We start from the raw sequence: 12263 nt of genomic DNA, 5'->3' as shown, positions 1-12263 counted from the left end.
TAGTTCATCAAGATTGTCACTTGCTTAGCTAAATGAATTGTGGGGTTCAGTCCCTGAGCCCATTACGGGCCTCTGTAACCCGTTCCACTACCGCCCACAAGATGGGTATGGGGTGCATAATAAATGAACTAAACTATCTAAGTTGCTTAGGTAAATGAATTTTGGGGTACAGTATCGGAGCTCATTATGTGCCACAAAAAAAATTCCTCCTTCCCCAAGGGGTAGGAATGTGCTGCACAATAATTGATAAAGCTACTTTCTACACGAGTTTATTACCATCTGCCAATATATATTAAAAATATATTCTAAATGGCTTTCATTCATTAGTGTTAGTTCATATTTGTTTCGCGAATAGAAAAAAAGAAAATAAAACCATCCAAAGTACACAAAAGTATCCATTTATTCATTATTACATCTGTCTCTATGTACACAGTATAATGGTGTTTCTTCGTGCTCCAGAACTCCCTGAAGCCGAAAGAAAGGTTATTGACTTCAACATACATATATACATACATACAAATGTCTTAGCTTGTAAACGCAACACTTTTCATAATATCTCTGGAAAGATATTAAACATTTTATTAACAGAGAAAAATGTTACATATCAAGGATCCGTCTATTTTTTCTATTTTTTGTTTCTTAGTTCAATAATATTTTATAAACAGTAAACGGGAACTTCCACCAAACGACGGTTGCAGTGTTTGACACCTACACTTTAACAGAGTTTTTCTCAACGTAAAAGTCGACACTCTGAGCAACACTTTTTGTCCTATGTAAACGACACTAATGTGTTATTTGTCACATGTGAACCATACTTTCTGATTACCATACTAGCCGTCGATATTCTCATCAACATTCCCTTAATTTTAGTTCGCTTAGGGGACGGGGGGAGGGGAGGGGAGGGGATATCCACTTTCCGAACTTTTTAGTAAACACTTCTCTGTTCAATAGAGTTTTTCTTTTTAATAATCGTGGCAATTACTTTCTAATAAATGCAGTTCACGTTAGAGTGGCATCAGTGATTCTAGCACGAATCACTCATTATTTATCATGTTCTTCTTTACCTGAAAATAACTGAAAAAGACACTTCAAAGTCTTCAGAGAGAGGACAAAAATTGCAAATCAAATAGGCAAAGGTGACAAAATATATTCTCTGTAGCATCAAGATTGGTAAGGTGTTAGCCAGTCGAGAGAAATGTGCATATTTTCCCATTCACTTTCATTCATTTGCTGAGGCAATTGGTGCGATGTAAACTAGTTGTTTCGTCTTGTACGTTCTAGGTGGTATTAGCGTACCTACATCAGCTGGCATAAAAAATGGATGAGAATGATTTATATATAATGCTTCAGCGTTGTTTAATCTCGTATTATTGCTGCATCTGTCGATTATGTCAGTGTTGCTTATCCTTATTTCTCTGTTGAGGGACTGGTTCAGTATAGTAATTGGTTTGTCTTCTTTAGAGCTATGGGGTGGAGGAGAAAAGCACACAGAAACTGTATTAGAGGGGATCGATCTCAACATTCCCTCTAATGCGTTATACGTGGTTTCCTCCAAGGCTATGGGTCCCCCCTTCTTCCAGCCACAGGTGGTACTCACTTCCTTATATATATAAATATATATTGTATATATTGGTTGATACGTCATTGCAAAAATTGGTCGTATATATTGGTCGTATATATTGGTTGATACGTCATTGCAAAAAGTTATTAGGCAAATTGGGCCTTGCATGGTAGGCTGAGAAGTGCGTTCTGGCTACTAGGTACAACATATATATATAAATATGTATATATATATATATATATATATATATATATATATATATATATATATATATATATATATATATATATATATATATATATATATATATATATATATGGGAAGGGAGTACCACCTCTGGCTGGAAGAAGGGGACCCTTAGCCTAGAAACCACACATAGACCCTTAGCCACACATAACGCATTAGAGGGAATATTTAGGTCCCCTCTGATACAGTTTCTGTGTGCTTTTCTCCTACCACCCCCGTCCTTTTGTATTTTTTTGTTGTTGTTGTTGCTTTATTATGTGTTTAATGGTTACAAGATGTAAATTGGTTGATGCGAAAAGTGTTCATTGCGTCATTGCAAAAAGTGAATTGCTCTCCCTTTTTTCCAAAAATGTTCTTTAGTTAACGAAACACATCCCTTTGCGTCACTACTAAAGTGCAATAAAATTATTAATTGAGCTTTTGGAGACATAAATTTTGTTGTTCCCTTCTCAAATGAATTAAAACAGAATAAATATTGAGAAAAATCGTGATTGAATGCCAACTTCGGAACTTTCAGCCTCTCACGATAACAATATATAGGCAAGACTTTAACATATCTTTCATGGCTTAATTCTAGGTCTTTTCCTTAGAATTAAACAGTTTCTCGTAATTCAGATAATTCCCAGAAACACAAAAGATATAAAAAATCATATTTTATCATACATTATTATCAAAAGACGATAACATCATTATGGTAAATATTTATAAATTGAGTTGACATATGATCATATTGATTTTTGACAAAAAAAAATACTTTTTTTTCTTCTCAACTGAATTAAAACAGTTGAACAATTAAAAATCGAACAATTTTGTATATATAATAAAAACATTTTCGTTATGTTATGTACTCATGTTAACTTATAGTGGTTAACTAAAAAATCAGCTATTTACTGTAACATATCCTGTAGAAGATACAGGTTAGCTTCAATTTACCATCTATATGGTATCTGTAATTTTCCATATATACCACATATACAATACAGCACGTACTTAAAGGGTAAAGAAAACACATATCTGTTTTCATTTCCCTGTCTCAATTAGGGTACCTGTTATACGCAATTTTATTGCGTATTGCAGTTATACGCAATCTATTATCGTTCATATTGTCCACGTAGGATGCCTGCTATATACCACATATCCCATTTAGCGCAAATGCTGTCTTCCAAGAATCCAACATAGAACATCTATCTGAAACATTCCTGATTAACCACTCGCATTAGACTACAAACTGCTGCTCATGCCACAGGTATCTACCCAATTATCCAGACGAACAATTATCCCAGTTTCATAACTCAGATGAATGTATCAAACGACAAATATTTGCCACGTATGTTGCCATGCATTCTGTCAGATACTTTGCTGGTAAAGGCGTATGTCAAACACATATAATTAGTGACCATCTGAACATTACGACCCTTGGGATGGTATGGAAGCGAAACAAGAATGGTATATATATGTAATATAAATAATGTTTTTTTCGGTATGTTTCACACTTATATATATATATCAACATCTTATTTGTTAATTGTGGCTATTTAGATATGCCAACGAATGTGGTTTAGGTCTCTCATTATGGAAATCTGGTTGTATGCTCTCCCTGAGTCCTATATCGATTAATGTATTCTTCGAAAAAACTAAAAAAAAAAAATACTGGTGTGGAACATTCACATATGCCATATTAGAATTAAAATTTAACGTGATTACACTGAAAAATAACCAATAATGTATACTTTTTTAATTCACAATAGTGATATATCACCTTCTATATTCTTGAATGAATGCTGTTATTCTCACTGAAAATCTCATAGAATGTTACACATGGTGTATCATAGGAATTGTTCTTTTCGTATTCTTGGCGAATTGCGAGCATGTTGGAAATATATATGTTTGTTCTCCTCTAGGGAAGAATTTGTGTGTATGTTAAGAACAGGATTTGACACAAGCGTACTTTCGGAAGCTGCCGACCCCGTGCGTTTAGCAGCACGTGGTCCTCAGCTTAGTTATGATCGCAGGATATTATAACATACAAGCTTGACAAAACAGCGGACCTTGAATATTATTATGACATTATATACATTGATTACCAAAGTTCCTTCGTAGCCATACGACATACTTTGTTGGCTTCGTATTAATTTTGGAAGTATTCGATACAATATATACAAACATCACGTAAAATATACTTTCTAAGTGAGAGGGCTATTTTTTTCTCCACCACCTGACCCACGTATCGGTAAGAGGAAGAAAGAAATAATCTGTCCATACAGTGTATAATACAAGATTACAAAAAAAAATCGTTGCACCATTGAATACAAAATACAGAAGCAAATTAGGCTTTACAAAGACAGCAACACCGAATGTTGCCATCACCGGTGCAGAGTATAACAGAGGCTCGGCAGGAGAAGGAGCCTGAAGGAGGCGAGGTGGGAGGCGACGAAGGCGCAGATAACATGATAGAGGTGAGGGCTTGGTGACCACGCTGGGTTGGACCCGTGCTGCATGGCTGCTGGACGCTCACCTGAGTGGAATATAAGATCATGACTCAAAAAATTCAAAATGGTAAAAAATCTGTCCTAAAAATAAACAGTACCTCTTTGAATACCAATCCTGCCAGAAATATAAGATTTTAAAGTTTTAAAGATAAGTTTTAAATAATGCTAGACTATTCATCAATGTTTCCAGTTTCAAATTGAATAAAAGAAAATGAATAATAATTAAATAAACATATCAACAAATAATAATTTGGAGTCCATTAACCCTTACATGACTTAATTAAACGTAAAACAAAAATCTCTATTTAAAAGAGAACAGCACACTAAAGCCTTCATAACAAATCTTCCACAGCCTCGGATTAAAAATAATTATATCCATAAACACAAACAGATATATACAACGAACTAATTAGGAAGATGTTGCTTCCAGTACTCAGCCCCTGCAGTGATTAAACGATGCCCTGTATACCACACACAGGAGACTTACATAGTCCTCTTAGTTCTCTCTTTCCCTCTCCCCATCCGGTCATTTAAAAAATATCAACCAAAACAAGGGCATCATTGAGCCATGGCTTAACTAATGTCTCATTCATGCGCGATACAAGATATCTGCCAGAGCAAAACACCATTTTTCCATTGAGCTAAGCTAATAGAATGCTTTCTTCAGAGCCCCAAATAATAATCCCTATACTTTATCTCCTCAATCGTTAATCCGAATGCTTGTAGTAAACATAACATTAACGCTAAAGTGAGCGCTAAGCAATCAGCATCGTTCAACTCATAAAATATTTTGCAAAATGAATCTACAAAAGAAATCGTGGAATTGTACACAGAGAATTCTTACCATTGAGGACATGGAGAGTGACGGAGACGGACTTGAGGGCCGCGGGGGCGCAAGTGTAGTTACCAGCGTGAGCGTGGGTGACGGAGGCGATAGTGAGGGCCGCCACGCTCGCTTCTTCTGTCACGCGCGTCAGGGGAGTCTGTTCCACCCCTGTCCACGAGCTCTCTGGTACCCTCGCGTCCTCCTGTGGTCAATTGTTGATAGGTAAACGATGTTAGTAGTGTTTATTGTGGGGGGTGATGTGCTTGTATGCGTGCTTGTATTGTGCTTGTGCGTGAAGCTCTTTGTTTGAGGGCTTGTGATTGTGCTTGAGGCTATTTGTTTGAGGGCTTGTGTTTGTGTTTGAGGCTCTTTGTTTGAGGGCTTGTGTTTGTGTTTGAGGCTCTTTGTTTGAGGGTTTGTGATTGTGCTCTTTGTGCCTGAGGAGGGTGTAACTCCAGATATTTGACAATGCCTCTTCTCTTTTAATCAACTAGGGTTCAGAATCTGATCCTATTTGGCTATATCATTTGAAACTCCATAGAATCTGCATCCATCATGTAACTTCTTTTCTGCTACTGAACAAATTCCTTAAAAATGTCGGCTACTAATCTGCGCATTGTTTATATCTGGATCCCATAGTTCGAGAACACCAATGTTAAATAATATTTACCCATATTCCTTATTTGCACGGAAGATTTTGTACTTGGTACTTAAGCTTTCCTTAACTCTTTAGTCTTCCAACGTGATACCTAATTCTTGTACTATTTCCTCCTAACTCCAACTTCTTGACTATGATAATGTTAATAGCAAAACTCTTAACGTTCTCTAGATTTAATTCATATTTTATGATACAATAGTTCCAAGTTTGTGCTGCATAATGTGAGAGTGGAGTGAAATGTCTTATATACTGGGAACTAAATGATTCTATGAATCTGAATTCATGTTTCTAAAAGCAAGATTTCTATCGGTGAAGATGGCATATGCAGATGATGATATACCTTTGTTATGGATCTGTGATACAGTTTCGTTACGTGGTGTGTGTGAGTGAGGGTGTGTATTCACCTAGTTGTATTCACCTAGTTGTGCTTGCGGGGGTTGAGCTCTGCTCTTTCGGCCCGCCTCTCAACTGTTTATCAATCAACTGTTACTAACTGCTAACTAATATTTTGTCCACAAACAAATAGTATCCTGTATTCTGTATTAATAGTATTCTGTATCCTGTGTCTGGCCTCCTGTTTCCACTGAAAGTTTCATTGTGTGTGTGTGTGTGTGTGTGTGTGTGTGTGTGTGTGTGTGTGTGTGTGTGTGTGTGTGTGTGTGTGTGTGTGTGTGTGTGTGTGTACTCACCTAGTTGTGTTTGCGGGGGTTGAGCTCTGGCTCTTTGGTCCCGCCTCTCAACCGTCAATCAACAGGTGTACAGATTCCTGAGCCTATCGGGCTCTGTCATATCTACACTTGAAACTGTGTATGGAGTCAGCCTCCACCACATCACCCCCTACTGCATTCCATTTGTCAACCACTCTGACACTAAAAAAGTTCTTTCTAATATCTCTGTGGCTCATTTGGGCACTCAGTTTCCACCTGAGTCCCCTTGTGCGTGTTCCCCTTGTGTTAAATAGACTGTCTTTATCTACCCTATCAATTCCCTTCAGAATCTTGAATGTGGTGATCATGTCCCCCCTAACTCTTCTGTCTTCCAGCGAAGTGAGGTTTAATTCCCGTAGTCTCTCCTCGTAGCTCATACCTCTCAGCTCGGGTACTAGTCGGGTAGCAAACCTTTGAACCTTTTCCAGTTTAGTCTTATCCTTGACTAGATATGGACTCCATGCTGGGGCTGCATACTCCAGGATTGGCCTGACATATGTGGTATACAAAGTTCTGAATGATTCTTTACACAAATTTCTGAATGCCGTTCGTATGTTGGCCAGCCTGGCATATGCCGCTGATGTTATCCGCTTGATATGTGCTGCAGGAGACAGGTCTGGCGTGATATCAACCCCCAAGTCTTTTTCCTTCTCTGACTCCTGAAGAATTTCCTCTCCCAGATGAAATGAGATGTGTGTGTGTGTGTGTGTGTGTGTGTGTGTGTGTGTGTGTGTGTGTGTGTGTGTGTGTGTGTGTGTGTGTGTGTGTGTGTGTGCGTGTGTGGGTACATGAGTGCATAAACTAATAAGTGATAAGGGATTTTATAACTAATGCACCTGAAATGGGTACAGATTCTCTTTGAACACTTGTAACCAAGAAAATGTATTTTCAACATCACGATTTTCACTCAAACTGCAGAAAACATGGAACCTTATTACACCAAACTTCAACTGTTCTGGACTCCGAGACCCTGAGACAAGAGCAGGTTACTTGCTACTCACGTGGTACCAGAAGACGTAGTTGGGAGGGTGTAGCGCGTGGCTGACGACGCACTTGATTGTTACAGTACTACCGCTCCGTACATGAAGCTCAGACCCTCCTGGAATGCTGACTCGCGGAGCTGTTGATGAGAAAACGTAGACGGGTTGATGGATCTGGACGAAGTGACGACTCATTAAGCATTCATATGTACACATTCACTTGATGTGGTACCCATGCGTGTCCGGGTCGGTCCGGTACCTAAGTCATGCCCACGCACAATCCTGCCCGTCTCCACACACCACTCAGCTTTGTACAGGAGTCTCCGTACTCCCTAGTCCCCGATATCCACACATCGCCCACATCCATCTCCACTCACATCCCCCCTACACTGTCTCAACAACCCACCTTCCACCTTTTCCAACACCACTATCTTCCCTTACCTCAAAGTCAAATATCTATTGTCTTCCCCTACTATCTTTCCCCTATTAATGTAACCATTTTTCCCTATACATTCTCTCCATCACTGTAACCAAATGGCGGCCTTTAGAATGAGACTTTTTTTTATTAACACATTTAGGTACATCTGCATTTGTGCAGCTACCCTAGACTATATGCAGGGGAGTACAACGTATCAAAAAGCTGGCTACGTGATGCTAAAACCCCCATCACACAGGCAGGATAGTCATACAGAGGCAAATGATCAGTAGTCTGCACTGGCTATGGGTGCAGACTCTGGGTGCATTATGAGGATATCATCATGAACACAGGGGTGAATAAAGAAATTGGAAAGCTCCAGGTACCTCATGCCTACGAGTCTGAATGGTCAGATAACTGGGCATTCAGTGATTTAGTGCGCAAGCTCATGCCCCCAGTTCCAGCTCACAGAGTTTGCACTTGGAGTGCTCAGGATTGGGAGATCCGTCACCTGTAGCCACCTGCCACAGGTAACGTTGAACCAACCTAATCCTGGCAACCACTGTGTCGCACATTCTGGTGAAAGTTTTGTGCTGAAACATAGGTTTCAGATCTGAACAAATTATAACTTTTTATACATGTGCTTTCAGGTCGTTGGGAGTCAGTAATTTCTCTCCTATCATACCTGAGTGTTTTAACAATATAGTTTTGACAGCAGAGATGGGGACAACTAGGTCTAATTCAACTTCATCTTTGTTACACGCTAATTTGGCTGCAATGTCTGTGTCATTAAGATGGGTTATATTAATGTGTCATGGTATTCATACAAAGGAGATTCGAAACCCTTTGCTCTGTGCAGCGATTAGGTCATTTATAATTGGTAGTATGACCTTCTTGCTGTCGATCTTCCAGGAGTTTTCGGTTGCTCGAAGAGCAGACTTTGAATCACAAAGTATTATTACTTCTAAGTTTTTTTAATGCACTGGTAGTATGTCTTCTGTTAAACAATTGGTTCGATCCCGGCCGCCGGCGGAAATAGATGGGCAGAGTTTCTTTCACCCTGATGCCCCTGTTGCCTAGCAGTAAATAGGTACCTGGGTGTTAGACAGCTGTTACGGGCTGTTTCCTGGTGGGAGAGTGTGTGTAAGGGGGAAAAAAATAGTTAGTAGTTAGTATCTGTTGAATGAATGACAGTTGAGAGGCGGGCCGAAAGAGCAGAGCTCAACCCCGGCTAGCACAACAACCAGGTGAATACCCCCCCCCCAAACACACACATACACAGGTACAAACATACACACTGAATCATCCCTTCCCCCCCCCCCTGCCTCCCGATCCCATTCCACGGAAATACAATTTAACTATTGAAAAAGCTCCCAGTTATAAGTTTCCACAACACCGCCTCTGGGGTTAAACTTTGAATATCATAACAAGACTGGGCCTAAGAATTATGGCTGTACCTGAGGTTGGTCTTGTGATTTTGTCGCAGAATTTTTGAGCCGTAGGTAGGGGGGGGGATTTGAGGGTCAGGGGAGCTTTGAGAGGTGGGGGGGGGGTTGGAATGGGCCGTAATTTAGGCTGACTACTCAAGATTTTATCTGTGGTTCTTAAAGTTAGAAAAGGTCCTCAGCCACCTTTCCAGCAATTTTTTAAATGAATCTGTGGACGTAATTCTGGAATTGTTTGTTTGTATTTATATATAGTCGTTTGTGTTTTTCATTTGAATTTTGTGTGCATTTGTATACTGATACCAGGCGATTTCTAGATCGATCCCAGAAGGTTGCACCTCTTAAGTGTTAAGATCCACCAGAGTGCAAAGCGTTAGATCAAGCATTACGTCTTATCTTCCCTCACTGACTATCAAGTAAATGAAGGGCGCCAACTACACTCTGGATATGGTTGTTTAGTACATAAGACGTTCGATAAAGCTCGTTTTCTGTTTGTCAAAACTGTATTTAATGTTAGGCTAAGATGTATTAACTTAAGGTTAGGGTACATTGGGCTCGGGTGATTTAGGTTTTCGTTGGTTTGGGTTAAGTTAGGTTAGTATTGGTTGAGTTAGGTTAGATCCCTACGAGCTTCTATCAGATGTCCCTATACACAAAAAAATAGTTTCGTTTTGTATAGTTCGGAACCCGCAACTGCATATACCTATGTTTCTCATCATTAATTTAGTTATGGACCGCTGGTGTTCCCCCAAAAATGTTATGCATTTAAGTGTTGTGAGACTCCAGAATACAAATATATATATCATCAGAAGACGGGGTTTCCACGTCATCCTTACACCGACATTATAAAGTACTTGAGGGTTGGCTATTGGAGCCAACCGCGTCGCACTCGCTGCAAGAAGGGAATCGTGCCTAGCACCGATCCCCCAGAGAGCGATCCCACAACACCCCACCAGTCACCCTGCAAACGTTTAGTAAGGCAAGCAATAAATGTTTAGCCTCATACTTTGGAAGGAGAGCGGCCGACAGACACATTCTTTTTCATATTAACATAACAATAAATATATACAAATGCGAGTGAGTACACTGTTTAAGAACTCAGATAAATTAAATAAAAAAAAATCAGGAAACATAAGACTATAGCTCACACAAACATTCATCCATATATACATTCTGGCACAAACATAGTTCCAACTCCGTTAAGCAAACTTCCAAGAAACAAACTACTCACATAGACACAAACCAGTTCATTTCATTCTTGAAGGTTGGCAGTGTGGCCTAAAGAACTGTTGCTTTTTCCAAGCAAGCACAAATAGTGGATTCAAACACAATTAAACACACATGCTTACACCAAAACTCACACACACACGCACACACACACACACACACACACACACACACACACACACACACACACACACACACACACACACACACACACACACACACACACACACACTCCAGTAGCCAGAAAGGGCTACTGGAGTTCAACAGGAGTAAATGTAAAGTTATGGAAATGGGATCAGATGATAGGCGGCCAAAGAGACAGTACACAATGAAAGGGAACTGCCTACCTGTAATGATTTCAAGAAAGAGACCTGGGAATGGACGTAACACCTAACCTAACTCCTGACGCGCATATAAATAGGATAACGACAGCAGCGTACTCAACACTGGCGAAAGTGAGAACTTCATTCAAAAACCTAAGTGAGGAGGCTTTTAGGGCACTTTACACTGCCTACGTGAGACCAGTCTTAGAGTATGCCGCACCATCATGGAGTTCCCACCTGAAGAAACACATAAAGAAACTTGAAAAGGTTCTGAAGTTTGCTACGATGTTTATCCCAGAGTTACGAGAGATGGGATATGAAGAGCGTCTGAAAAAATTTAACCTTACGACACTAGAAAAACGAAGGGAGAGAGAGGATATGAGAGGAACGTAAAATACTCAGGGAAATTGACAAAGTGGAGATAGATGAAATGTTCACACGCAATAATAACAGAACGAGGGGACATGGGTGGAAGCTGGAAACTCAGATGAGTCACAGAGATGTTAGGAAGTATTCTTTTAGCGTGCAGTTAGTGGAAAAATGGAATGCACTTAAGGAACAGGTTGTGGAAGCAAACTGTTTTCATTATTTTAAGACTAGATATGATAGGGAAATGGGACAGGAGACATTGGTGTAAACAACCGATGGCTAGAAAGGCGGGATCCAAGTGTCAATGCTCAATCCTGCAAGCAGAAATAGGTGAGTACACACACCCACACACACACACACACACACACACACACACACACACACACACACACACACACACACACACACACACACACACACACACACACAGAACTACCTAACAGGAAGGAGCCAGAGGGTAATGGTAAGGGGCGAAAAGTCGGACTGGCGAACAGTAACAAGTGGAGTACCTCAAGGATCGGTGCTGGGACCAATCCTCTTTCTAATTTACGTAAATGATATGTTTACAGGAGTGGAATCATACATGTCGATGTTTGCAGATGACGCAAAATTAATGAGAAGAGTTGTGACAGACGAGGATTGTAGGATCCTCCAAGAGGACTTAAACAGGCTGCAGAGATGGTCAGAGAAATGGCTACTGGAGTTTAACACCAGTAAATGTAAAGTTATGGAAATGGGATCAGGTGACAGGAGACCAAAGGGACAGTACACAATGAAGGGGAACAGCCTACCTGTAACGATTCGAGAAAGAGACCTGGGAGTGGATGTGACACCTAATCTAACTCCTGAGGCACATATAAATAGGATAACGACAGCAGCGTACTCTACACTGGCGAAAATTAGAACTTCATTCAGAAACCTAAATGAGGAAGCTTTTAGGGCGCTTTACACTGCCTACGTGAGACCCGTCTTAGAGTATGCCGCGCCATCATGGAGCCCCCACCTGAAGAAACACAT

General features: G+C 40.0%; 1 protein-coding gene across 1 annotated transcript in view; it reads right to left on the bottom strand.

The window, feature by feature from the left end:
• Positions 1-381: 381 nt before the first annotated feature.
• LOC123747809 (lachesin) overlaps positions 382-12263 on the bottom strand; it is a 160172-nt gene continuing 148290 nt past the window's right edge. Inside the window, exons 5-7 of the mRNA XM_069326500.1 lie at positions 7489-7607; positions 5141-5324; positions 382-4322 (exon numbers count right to left, since the gene is read on the bottom strand). Of these exons, the coding sequence (XP_069182601.1) occupies positions 4171-4322; positions 5141-5324; positions 7489-7607 (455 nt within the window). The 3' untranslated portion in view covers positions 382-4170. The remainder of the gene's footprint in view (positions 4323-5140; positions 5325-7488; positions 7608-12263) is intronic.

This window comes from Procambarus clarkii, chromosome 18 (assembly GCF_040958095.1).
Source record: "Procambarus clarkii isolate CNS0578487 chromosome 18, FALCON_Pclarkii_2.0, whole genome shotgun sequence".
NCBI classification, from domain to species: Eukaryota; Metazoa; Arthropoda; class Malacostraca; order Decapoda; family Cambaridae; genus Procambarus; species Procambarus clarkii.
The sequence above is the reverse complement of the archived record's forward strand: the minus strand, read 5'-3'. Positions and strand labels throughout refer to the sequence as shown.